Below are 13,454 nucleotides of genomic sequence, written 5' to 3' on the forward strand. Positions count from 1 at the left end.
GGTTGATGGCTAGACATATTTCCTTCTGGTATAATATTCAGTATTCCTTGGTAGAGACAAACGTTGGGCCGTGCTCAGACATGGAAGCACAGACTTTACAGATTCTGGTTTCAAAACTATTGGCACCCCAATAATTTCTACATAAAGAAGAGAGAATAACGTCGTTAAGTCTCTCTAAGAGTCTTGCTTTAAATATTTCCTACATTCCTTATATACATAATTACATTCTTTATTCCATTGTTTATTCTTTAGCCCTGGTCTGATTTTTCTCTTGGATTCACATTAGGGGATGATGCTGCATCAATACAGAGAATTTGAGCTTGCATTTATCTACAGCAAAATTTATCTATTAGAGCAAAATGTATAACAACAATGTTATGTGACAACAAAATGCCATAGATAGTTTCCAGTCTTTTTTATTAAACCGTTACGGACCACCACAGTAAAAAAAATACAACACTGTCAAGTAATCTAAGACTTAAAAGAATAAAAGTAGTATGTTAAGAAATATAAGCTGAGTCAAGGCGAAGCTTGGGGTGTCACTTCTTCAGCTGGCTTCTTTCTTTCCCTGCAACCTGTGATGCTCTCGAAGCCTAAAAGGAATTAAATATATAAATTAAAAATAATTTTCGCAGGCAATGAATAGTTAACATGCATCGTTACGGATAAAATCTGTACTTAACAAGGTTTAAGTGTCTGCACCTACCTGACTGCATTGATCTTGATGAAGCCGGACGCATCTGAAGGATCGTAGTCTCCTTGAACATCCATGCTGAAGAAGAGAGAGGAGAAATCGATTATATGACTGCCTCGAGAGGTGCTCTCATTCAGACACCATTATGTAATGCGTAATGCAGCAAAGTGCTAACATTTGCTCTAACCCTTGCAAACTAGACCTTTTCCACCAATATGGTGGTCTCCCAATTTTCCATTTTCCTCAAGGGCTTTTCATATAACAATATACTGCTTCCTAAATTGACCTTCTCTGAAAGAAAAAAAAGTCCTCTGACATAGATTTCTCCTTGGAACCTGTAAATGTTCCCCAGAGACAAACCAACAAACCTGTCGAGTGTTTAATGGAACTTACCACATTCATTCATTCATTTTCTACCACTTATCCGAACTTCTCGGGTCACGGGGAGCCTGTGCCTATCTCAGGCGTCATCGGGCATCGAGGCAGGATACACCCTGGACGGAGTGCCAACCCATCGCAGGGCACACACACACACACTCTCATTCACTCACACACTCACACACTACGGACAATTTTCCAGAGATACCAATCAACCTACCATGCATGTCTTTGGACCGGGGGAGGAAACCGGAGTACCCGGAGGAAACCCCCGAGGCACGGGGAGAACATGCAAACTCCACACACACAAGGCGGAGGCGGGAATCGAACCTCCAACCCTGGAGGTGTGAGGTGAACGTGCTAACCACTAAGCCACCGAACTTACCACACGGTGCACTTAAAAAAAAAGTTAAAACTAAAATAAGAACACCGTCATTCTTCCTCATATTTCCACATAAAACATTCCTCGATTCTTTAATTAACTTCTGTGAAACGGATCCTCTCGGGTTCTTCAGATGGTTACGGACCCTTAACTATCAATATAGTATGTTCTTGTTCGAAATAAGAGTCGGAATTTAAATCTGGTTCATTAGGAAACTTTGACACCCGATTATATAACAGAATGAACGACATTTGATTAAAAGGTTCTTTGGTTCTTATGGAGCATCAGTCATGTAGCTTTCGTCTCATCGGTTGTTAGCTCTGTGCATGGATTGGATTCGGTCTCACTTTAACTTGCTTTAGATCAACGCATGTGCCAAATAAATACATACAAATGTTTAGAGTGTAGACTTTTTCCTGTTTTGTTTTTTTTCACCCAAAAATATCCATCTGATTGATCTGATTTTCTTTTTCCTCTCTATATTCTAATTACTGCAGTTTCTACCTGCTGCTCTGAGCTACACGAAGAAACATAGTAAGAAGCCTAACACAACAATTAGTGACTTAAGAATAAAAATAAATAAATAAACAAACAAACAGACCAGCACACGAGTCTGGGGAAAGATCTGAACTGAATGTAGCAAGGGATGTAAAAAAAAAAAAAGAAAAAAAAAAAAATAGACCCCCTTCCTCTACCTAGTGTGTGTGTACGTGTTTATCCTGGTGTGTAACTCTTTGTATGTACAGCTGTCAGTGTAATCACTGGTAAGCCGCATTGTGATATTTCTGCTGGATCAATACGGCGTGTGAGGGACACCACTGTGCTAATGATACTATTTACTGATCCCTGTTGAGTCACTGCAGGGAGACAGAGAGACTGGGACTCTCTCGCATTCATTCTTTTTCTCTTGCGCACTTGTTTCTTCTTGAAAGTCTCGACGAAACACAAAGCGACATCCACCGACGTGACCTTTCAACCGAACGCTTCCATGCTTAACCAGCATGAAACGGGCCACTTCCCCCAGTATGGCCGCGAGGGCCATTAGCGCACAGCTGACGCAAGAGGAGAGGCCTGGGCATATGGGTACTCCGCTTTGGTCAGCTCTGAGCCTGCCCCGAGGGTGTCCAGGGGTCAGAGCACTAAATACACTCACTGTTCTCCCAAGACAAGGCAGAAGGAAAGAGAGACAACACGATGGATGGAAAAAACTGCGGGAGAGAATATGACGTTTGTAAAGCACCTTCTAAAGCTACTGGTACTTTGTAGATTTTGGTGCCTATACAGATGGCTTCAGCTCAATAGATGACATGCTGAGTGACCTGTTCAAGCAAGACATACGACATGCACTGAGCTTTATCATGGACACTGGTTCTGGTAACTCATCTAAAATGGTTTCTTTAAGAGTAGAAAGCAGCAGAACTGGAAAAATCGCACCTTTTATCAAAGACCGTAGAGACGAGAAACAGATTGCTGGAAACATTCAAAAATACCGTAAAGTTTCATACTAATTTTTTTTTTTTTTTTTTTGCCAAGTGCCTTCAACTTAGGTTTTGGTGATGATTTTGGTGCTGCATCTCACAATAAGGGGACTTGACTTGATCTGAGGTGATCGGTTACTGCAATTTCTTTAGTAACAAGACCTTCGTGCTTTATCGTGGATCAATTAATGTTAAGTACGGCATAACATGATGCAATCACCATTTTCTTACTATCCTTGTAAGCACCTTCCATATCATTTATATCTAACCTGGCAGTTTTGCTCATGTGACAGACAGACAGACAGACAGACGTAGTTAGTGGTTACCTGACAAGCTCTTCGTTGTACAGAGACTTGGGTGATTCCCGGCCCAGGATGTAGACTTGGCCTTTGAACACGGACAGCTGCACTTTGCCCTCTACATTCTCCTGAGACTTGGCGATGCACTGGCGCACAAACTCACACTCTGGACTGTACCAAAATCCTGGTAAGAAATCAAGCATTAATCAATACAGGAGAAAGAGATGTAGGATTCTGTAGCGGCTTACAGGCGTTTCCTTTCAAACAAGAGATGTCTGATTTGAATTTAGTATCCGTTCATGTAGCCTTCAAACTTTTATGTACAAATCTTCTAGTATTTATAGATTAGTAAATCATTTTAAATGGAGACTCATGGTGTGCGATTTAGGACAGTCGGGATCGGCTTGTGTGTTTAATACATCTATAAACAGTTGGGAAGAAAAGGCAATCTCATGCCAAACAATAAATGACTAGAAAATGTATGGTATAGGGAATGTTTTAGGAACACTGCATGAAAGGGCTCATAAGACGAGCTACACACACATCAACATTTTCTCCCCCACCGATTTTCCCCTGCTATTAGCGTATCCACTGTAGTTGTGATCGTGTGCAGGTGTGAACGGAGTTAAGTCCATCATTCCCTCTCTTCTCTGTGGGACAGCAGGGACCGAGCGTTCCCTCTCCGGCTCCGGCTGCCTCGGTTTCCCCCGAGCGCAGGGCTCTAATGAGTTTAATCTGTTCACACCTTTGTAAGGTGCTCTGTTCTTCTGTGCCTGCTCTCACTCCCATGTGGCTTTAATTGCAGGGAGACTGATCTGTAATCAGCCATTAATGAGTTCAAATCCTATTATGGGAAGGAAAGACGGGCCAGAGAGCAGCCTGCTGCTTGTGACGGAGGGATTAGGACACCTGAGCTAAAGAAAGACGGAGAATGGAAGAGGAGGCTTGGTGTGAGAGTGAAAGGAGGAGAAGAGGTGTGTGTGATCAGGGCTTTATTATTATGTAACATCTGTTATATGGCCTGTACCTTTAAGTGTATTAATATTAAAGTTTTAACAAAAGGAGATCAGAGAGATTTACACGAAACAAGTGAAAACAAGTGTGGTATTTATGCTATTATACAATAGGTACAGTAAAAATAATACACATTTGTTTTAATGCTTTGTGTGTCAATAATCGTTATTCTATAATTCTGCTCTAAAAAGTCTTCAAAAGGCTTCATACCATTATACAAAAGCTCAGAGAACTTGATGCCTAGCCCTTGCTTGATGCGTCTGACCTCTCTGTCCATAGTGAAAGCCTCGATGTCCAGATGAGCCTGATAAAGAATGGTGCCTCCGGGGGTCTCATAGATACCTGACAAGGAAGTAAGAATGATATAAGAACAGAAGAGCAGACATTTGCCAAATGCCATAAATGTAAATGAGCACAATTTAAATAAATAGAGCTGTCAAATTGTCTAGAAGATGCTAGAAGTATCTGAGTCCGGTCTCATGACCAGGTCACATAATTAAGATAATGAAGACTGCTGACCAGCATGCTGTCCATCACCTGTTGTAGACAGAGCGCAACAAGCGGAAATGATAGGGTAACAACCCTCAGCTGCCAAAATCTACTGCCCTGACTCTTCCACCCTGCAATTTACAACATCTTTGTGTGTGTGTGTGTGTGTGTGTGTGTGTGTGTGTGTGTGTGTGTGTGTGTGTGTGTGTGTGAGAAACCGATATTTAACTTGTGCACAAATGAAGCTGTCACTCGGCTGTCTAAAGAGATACATGACAGGAAGATCCGTTTGAACAGGTTTACACACATACTAAACAGGCACATAATAATTCTACGAAACGACCTTTTAAACGTATTGTCAGTTTTGAACGTAATCAGAATCCAAACTATTATTTCTCTTTACCGTACGACGTGATCGGTTAGCGTCATATTCGACAGCTTTACAAGACGAAACATCATAGCCTTAATGGTGTGATTTTGGTGAATTTTTTTTGGCCCCCGAGTTATTTTTTAACTATTTACCAACATAGAATAGAACTAAAGCTTTTATTCTGTCACATCTACATTACAATACAGTGAAATTAAGGGCCTTGATCAAGGGCCCAACAGTGGCAGTGCTGAGGCTTGAACCCTGATCCTGCGATAGCTTTAACCACTTGAGCCATCTGAGGTAAATGTTGCCGTTCCTTCGGTTTCGTCTCATTTCTGATGCCATTCATAATTTACATAACTCTACAAAACATATGCTCGCTGTATTTTTCAGTTGCTTAGCAACAATAGTCTAGTCTTGATTTTAGACACTTGAACAATAAGTGTATTTATGTTAAAAACACAAATTCCTGAGGCCCATTATAGCAGAACATTACTTATACCTATCATATACATATGATTTGTTCATTTAGGTTGATGTTAAAAAAAAAACAAAAAAAAACAGTTCAGTTGATGCTAACTATGATTACAGTAGTTACGCCGAGAGTTCATGAGTCGCATCCCATACGAGGGGCTTATATGAGATCTGGCTTGCAATGTGAGCAACGACACAACAAAAATATAGGAGCCCATATGTTGTATTTTTGCACCATAAGACACTCAAGTAAGATTTTTTCCCTACATTTAAACATGGTCGTGTTGTATTTTAAAGCTGCATTACAACGTCAGCGCATTGTAAGACGCCCGAGTAGGCAACGTTCCAAAGTGTACATCAGAGCCACATCACACTCATTTGGAATTTAACTCGTTTAACTGAGACTTCGATGCACGTAAAAAAAATAATAAAAATCTCACGATCTAGAAAACATCATTGTTTCATAGTCATTTGTCAAAATAAATGAGTTTAGTTTGCCGGTTTAAATTACAACAGCCGTCTCAATAAAAACATTTATGCTGCCTCATGATGACATTTGATTTAATATTTTTTTGGGGGGGGAAAAACTGAAGGCAGAAATAAACAGAAGAAAGGATGCTAAGAAAAGTTCTCATCTGTCATCGTCCTGGGCCGTAGTTCATTTTAAATGTATCCCCGTGTTTTTAGCGAGCATTCCTCTATATCACAAAGCTCTTAATTGGGAAGCACGCCTCAGGCTGGCAGAAGGGAAACTGAATGACCATAGATCCTACTGCCCAAAACAGGACTTAAAAAAAAACGACTGATCTTTTAAGAACTGAAAGCTGGCAATCTGATACATTAAGGCTCTGCGGATTTAAGTGAAGCTAGAGCCAAAGAGCTAAAGTGCTCCAGTTCCGTAAGGGGGCATCTGATAACTCTCCCTGAATTAAGCTCCCTAAAGGAACGGACTGCTAGTACAGATTATCTAGACAAAAGCCTACTGATTTGCAAGCATTAATCTTTTAAAAGTTTGTGTGTGTGTGTGTGTGTGTGTGTGTGTGTGTGTGTGTGTGTGTGTGTGTGTGTGTGTGTGTGTGCGCGTGCATGCGTGTGAGACAGAGAAGGAGAAAAATGTCACCTAAGTAAAATAAAAAGCAAGTGTGTTTGTGTGTGTGTATGTGTGTGTGTGTGTGTGTGTGTGTGTGTGTGTGTGTGTGTGTGGTTAAACTACCCCTTGCTCGTCTCTCGTGACCCTTTGGGCGTCCCGCCCTGCTAACACAGGTACGCAGAAGCAGCTTAGCATTCTTACTGTTATCTAAGCAGGTACGGCTCTCTCCAAGATGGCAGTGTGGAATTAACGCCAGGTTTTAACACTTCAAAGCCTCCGTCACACAAAAATACGCACACAGATTACACTCGATTGCAAATAACCCGAGGCGTGATCAGGTCCAGATAAAGGGTAATGACGGGATAAGTAAATTTTTCTTTTCTTTTTTCCAGGTGTTTCTCTTTCTTTTGGGTTTAAACAGCATGTAAAACGATTCAAACTTTTATTTTATTGTTTTATTTACTATTATTTATTAGTCGCTTTAACATTTTATTAACCTTTTATTTTCTTTCTTTATTAATTTTACACCAAATGTAAAAGATATTTATTAATCGTTATTCATAATTAAAAAAAAGAAATAAATCAGATCCTCATTCCATTCTAAATAATTAATATACGATCACTATATACGAACAAAAGATCTTATTTTTAGAGGTAATCGAGCCTCTAAATATAAGATGTGTGTGATACGATACTGCAGTCGTACTGCACGTGATTTTCCACACAGGGAAATAAAAACATGACTTTTATGCTGTGCTTTCTTATTTATCTGTAAAAAAATAAATAAATAAATAAAAACACAGTTTTTATGTTTCTGCAGGTTTTACAGGTATGACATCAGCAGGTGGATATAAATCTGTGACATTCCTGTCTGGTTTTGCCTTTGAAAGGTTTTAGACTTCATCCTGACTGACAATGTGGCAGCTGACTGCGAGTCTGCGCCACTGGGAACAACAAACACAAACAATGCGCTAATGGCCAGAGGAGGGTTGCCAGGTCCACCGCACATCTGTTCGGCATTATTCCGTTGACAACCGTCAACCGGGAGTCGTTTCCGTTCCGTTACTCAGAAATGACCCACTGTCTGCCGAAGAATCATGACAAACACACATCTCTCACTTCGCTACGTTCGTCCAGATTTTGTTATAAACACAGGCTGTCACTTCCTGTTTCTGCACTTCTAACACCAAACACCTTTAAGACCAAAACTACAGACAGATCTAAAATAAAAAAATCTGGAGTTTTCAATGTCTACCTGCCACACTGTGATAAAATGGAAACGATGTGGGTTCACTGGTCAGTGTTACACGCTGATGCTCTCATGTGATGCACAATGACAAAAAAAAATAAACAAAAACAAAAACTGTTTTAATCCATTTTTCTGGATGTAAAGAAGCTTAGACCTTTGAGGTCACGTGGGTGTTAGAAATACCTCTGGACTTCATTCCAACGAAGCGGTTCTCCACGATGTCGATTCGGCCGACTCCGTGCTTTCCTCTGTAAGGACACAAAAATGAATGTACGTATTTTTAACAGTGTTAAATAAAAAAGTTTATAGAACAATAAAGCTTGCAGGTTCTTACCCGACTTCATTGAGGTAGGTAAAGATCTCCAGCGGCGTGTCTTTGGACGTTCCTTCTTTCAGGTGGCTCACCTTCACTGGGACACCTGTCTCACATGATTTTCGATTTATGAGTCACAATTTTACAAAATATGAAGCATAACCACAGACAAACATAACCGAATCATGCAAATGTAACAGCCCCTATATATTTGTATTGATTTTGAGTTTTATTTACTCTCTCACTCACTCACTCATTTTCTACCGCTTATCCGAACTTCTCGGGTCACGGGGAGCCTGTGTCTATCTCAGGCGTCATCGGGCATCGAGGCAGGATACACCCTGGACTGAGTGCCAACCCATCACAGGGCACACACACACTCTCATTCACCCACACACTACGGACAATTTTCCAGAGATGCCAATCAACCTACCATGCATGTCTTTGGACCGGGGGAGGAAACCGGAGTACCCGGAGGAAACCCCTGAGGCACGGGGAGAACATGCAAACTCTACACACACAAGGCGGAGACGGGAATCGAACCCCCAACCCTGGAGGTGTGAGGCGAACGTGTTAACCACTAAGCCACCGTGCCCGTCTAGTTTGATTTAAAATATGAAAATAATAAAGCAAATAAAAAACAAACAATCACATATACAAGTGTATTATGTTTAATTCCCATTAGTTCCGTGTTTTTCATAGCTTTTCTTATTTAGCAGAACTGTCCGATGTTACAACGTGGAGAAAGACGTGACATTTTTAATCATCTGTGATGCAAATTAATTAAGGGAAATAGAGAGAGAAATAACCTCACTAGGCAACGGGTAACAACGTTTTTAACTTAGTTTCAGTTTTTTTCTCATCCAAAAGACCGGCCGATTTGGCAGAGGAAAAAAAAAACACCTAAACTCAATACAGAGCTGAAGAGATCTGGAGGAGGGATAGAGTGATTTAGGAGGAGTGGTGGGAAGAGGTGAATAGCAGCACTGAAGAAAGGCACTTATAAATTCAAAAGCTTTACTACTCTTAAGGCTGTGAAATTGTGAGCAGAGCCTTCAGTAATTTAATTACACACTCCAGCTATTGTGTCACCATGTCCTCTTTAGTGTGTGAGAGAGAGAGAGAGAGAGAGAGAGAGAGAGAGAGAGAGAGAGAGAGAGAGAAAGAGAGTGAGAGAGAGAAAGACAGTAACAGGCTTCAGATCTAAACTTCAACAGATTAGCGAACATTTCAGAGATTAGAAATAAAGTTGTTGCTAGTTAGACTTAGCCGTGGCTTTCCTTGGCGAAACAACATCTCTTTTCCAGAGATGTTCATCATCGTATTAACTAGAATTGGTGTAAATGTCTCATTGGTGCAAGGGCATTATTCATAACAACACTCTCCGGTGTTTATAACAGTTTATAAATCACACCCTCAAGTGTCACCCAAATGAGGATGAGGTTCACTTTTGAGTCTGGTTCCTCTCAAGGTTTCTTCCTCTTCCATCTAAGGGAGTTTTTCCTTCGCTTCAGTCACATCAGTCTTGTCCATTAGAGATAAATACAATCAATTTAAATATAAGTCTAATATTAATCTTGAACTTTTGTCTAATAAACTTCGTGTACTGTATTTCTTATGCGCCGTAAAGCTGTTTTGAGACAACGTCCATTGTTAAAAGTGTTATATACAAATAAAACTGAACGGGATCGAATCAAACTCGGCAAGTCGACGTCCTTTGAGTTTCGAGATGACTAAAGTCACCGTTATTATCGGTTAGACGAATGACCTTGTTATGTAGGGAACGAAACAATCTTTAAATGAAAAAAATCGTTCATTGACTCATTCTTTCTAGATTAAATCTTGGACAACGCTGAAGACGTGTTAATTATAAAGATTAATACACAAGACGTTCAGGGTGGATTTCTATCCCTTCCGTTAATGTTTTTGAATGCGTTTCTATTGTCGGGCTGAGTGAAGGATTCAACTTTTACCAGAGCATTTATTTGGTTTAGTAATTGCACTTTTGCGTGAGTAACGAGTTTGGATGCTTTCGCCACCTCTTTACATAAAAGCCTTCAGTGGTAAAAAGAAACAAAAAAGACAAATAGGACACAGTTGAACATTCTGGCACAGACGAACACTATGTAAGAGCCACCATGCCTGGTCCAGCTCTCGCTCCTTTTCACTCCACATGCTTTGGAGCCCCATAAATAAATCACTGTCAATAGGCTACTTATTCATAGCATGAAATGAGCAACTCGGAGGCCAAAGGTGGAAAAGATGCAATAGACCAAGGCTTAGGGTGGAGAGCTGGAGCGACTGGAAGAAAGACAAGAGAGGGCTTGAGGACTCTTTTGAACAGGGAGAAGAAGTAAAAAAAAAAAAAGTGCTGATCGTTTTCTAACCTTAACCGCCTACTCCCCCTTTTCTATGCATCTGGGAGCCTCATTAGCATTTAGCATGCTTGCAGTTGCCAATCACGGCCAAATGGAGCGGTTCAGGTCGCCCTTTCTCGGCTGTGGGTGTAAAAGCCCTGTTAGAATGACACGTAAAAAAGGGACTTGACAAAATATTTTCAGACATGTTCCTTTGTCAGATGCCCCATTCCCATATCCTGGGAGCGCCACGAAGGGTGCAAGGGCGCCCCGAAAGTGCAGGCCTCGTCTGAGGAACAATGCCGAGGATCACCGCAAATAGTTAATAATTAGATTAAAAGTTCAAATAAATTAAAGCACGGCGAGAACGTGGGAGTCTCTCGGATGCCCCCCTACCCAGTGCCTATCAACATGCAGGTCCTTTTCTCTGCCTCAGCCTTTCCTCAGTGTAGTACAAAGAAACAGCAGACACAGTTGTAGGAAAAATTAAAGCTGTACATTCTTCCTCTCTTTTTCCCTTCCTCGGACCATGTCTCTCTCTCTCCCTCTCTCTCTCTCTCTCTCTCTCTCTCTCGTGTTTTTTTTAACCACAGAGTGAGTGCAAGATGTGGAAAAGTAAAAGGGAGGGGCCGGGCTTGTAAAATGACAAGAGGGAAAAGGTTTAGTAGTTAAAAATTCTTTTTAATCGATGAGAAAGCAAGCGCTGAGAAAGTAAGCGAGAAGAAAAGAAAGACGAGAATAATAAAAAAGGAGAAGTTTTTTTTTTTTTTTTTACAGGACCAGAGAGGAGGGGGTGGATCTTTTGTGCGTTGTCACTAAACCAGCTTTTCTCATGGACACTAAATGGAGGTGACTAAAATCTATGAATACTGATCAGAAAAGGATCATAGACTAGTTTAAACAACACAATGACATCGATGTCTGATCTAATCTAATCACTGGAAACTCACGGGGAGTTTGGGGGGAAAAGAAAACGCAGTTCCTTGAGTTCCTCCATGAGTTAGGTATAACTTCTTGAGGTTTGGAAAAAGTAGTGCTTTATTTTTCTTGTAGGACGGAGAAACGATGACGTGACGACAATATCGTTACGCATCGTAAAGAGTTAATATGTTAATTCCGTTGTAATAGAGTACAATCGAATCTATGTGAGCAATTAATAATTAAAACTTTAACGTGCAATGGGTCACGTTATTGATATAGAAAAGAATATAACAGCAATTATAATGATTATTTTATTTATATAACAGCCAGTGATTCACATTATAACAGTATATTGTAAAATGTCCATAAAATGAGTTCGATCCTGTTCTCGATTGTTATAGCAGCTATAAACACTCGCTCCCTCACACGGTTCGTAATGTTTGTGATCCTTGATATTTAAAATGCGCCGCATCGAAAGAACGACCCGTAGCGAACGCTCGTTGCCGAGCAATTACCATGGTAACAGTTACGATGGTGCGATTTTTTTTTCCAATACCCTTTGTACATCATTATTACTACTACTATTTGTCTTAAGCCCTCGACACAGGGACTTTCGATCAAACCGAACAAAAATCCTCTCTCCTGTTCCACGACTCGTTTTGCAGTTCTGGAACATTCCACAGCCAATGACTGGCATTAATGCTCATGTTTTTATACTGAGAGTGTATTAGGAAGTGTGTCAGTGTGGCTAGACTGAAGCTAGTAGGACTGAAGATTGGTCAATATCACAACGCAGCAGGAGATCTGACTCCCATCACCGAGCTGACGGATGGGGGCAACACACACACACACACACACGCATATACACACACACTCCATACACACCTTTGTTAAACTCTATCTCCAGCACGTCTGGTGTATTCGGTGAGTCTTGTGGGTTCTTGGTCATCAGATAGAGATCAGAAGGAGCATGATTCTGTGGGAAAAAACAAACAGACATTAAATCTGGTGTTATTACGATCAGAATGAGCCCTAAACTGACTTCTCATACACACTGCCCATGATGGAGGAAGAGAAAAGATCAGGATGTGCTTGTGCCATTTTGTGCATAACAGACAAAAAAAAAGTTTTGGCACCCTTATAAAGCAAGAAACGGTTCCAAACAGGTCTTTGAAAAAGCGTCGAAGGGACGAGAGTGAGCCTGCGTTTTCCGCTCCGAAACTCTGCCTCGTCTACATTCGCATTTCGATGTGGCGCATTTTGAGGGTGGGTGGAGGGTGTTGGGGGGCTGGGGTTGCTGAAAGTAAACGAACTGACGTGTCAGACAGAGACACCCCCTGCCAATTACCTGACATTACGGCGAGATGCCAGACGACGCATCCCGAGCTGAGGCAAATTGCAGGGGAGGTATGCAAAATAACCACCGGGCGCATTTAAATGGAAACCTTTACCAGACAAACATGACGATAACTAATCTACGTCCAAATGAGTGCCTTCGCTTTCCTTTTAACTAAACAGCATACCCGACTGCCCCGGCGTCGCCTCTTTTCTTTTCCGCTTCGCCGCTTTCTGTCACGAGATAAGAAGATAAAAGTGTGAATAAACATGTCTCTTCTAAAAGCCCCAAATCGACGCAGAGTGACTTTTGCTAGAATGAACGAGAAGTAATGACATTTCATTTGAAATACTGAATACACTGAATACACTGAATACACTGCTGCGCAAAAGAAAGGTCATCGAATAATAAACGGTATTGCTTTGCGTACGTGTCGAAATATCAATTAATAGTTTGTTTTTCCCCCCCAGTGAAACATTAGATTACATGTAATGTATAATATAATAAAGGAGTGAATAATAATAATAATAATAATAATAATAATAACAAATAGAGTGCAAAAGCAGAAAACATAAGAATTATGACTTTAAAAAATTATGATTCAAACTAA

At 40.7% G+C, this 13,454-nt stretch overlaps 1 protein-coding gene across 1 annotated transcript in view; it reads right to left on the minus strand.

Moving 5' to 3' along the window:
- Positions 1–400: 400 nt before the first annotated feature.
- The window catches only part of ass1 (argininosuccinate synthase 1), a 25,947-nt gene continuing 12,893 nt past the window's right edge, over positions 401–13,454 (minus strand). The window contains exons 9-15 of the mRNA XM_027136752.2: positions 12,394–12,484; positions 8,252–8,336; positions 8,101–8,165; positions 4,456–4,587; positions 3,259–3,415; positions 707–772; positions 401–593 (exon numbers count right to left, since the gene is read on the minus strand). Of these exons, the coding sequence (XP_026992553.1) occupies positions 548–593; positions 707–772; positions 3,259–3,415; positions 4,456–4,587; positions 8,101–8,165; positions 8,252–8,336; positions 12,394–12,484 (642 nt within the window). The 3' untranslated portion in view covers positions 401–547. The remainder of the gene's footprint in view (positions 594–706; positions 773–3,258; positions 3,416–4,455; positions 4,588–8,100; positions 8,166–8,251; positions 8,337–12,393; positions 12,485–13,454) is intronic.

This window comes from Tachysurus fulvidraco, chromosome 26, assembly GCF_022655615.1.
Source record: "Tachysurus fulvidraco isolate hzauxx_2018 chromosome 26, HZAU_PFXX_2.0, whole genome shotgun sequence".
NCBI classification, from domain to species: Eukaryota; Metazoa; Chordata; class Actinopteri; order Siluriformes; family Bagridae; genus Tachysurus; species Tachysurus fulvidraco.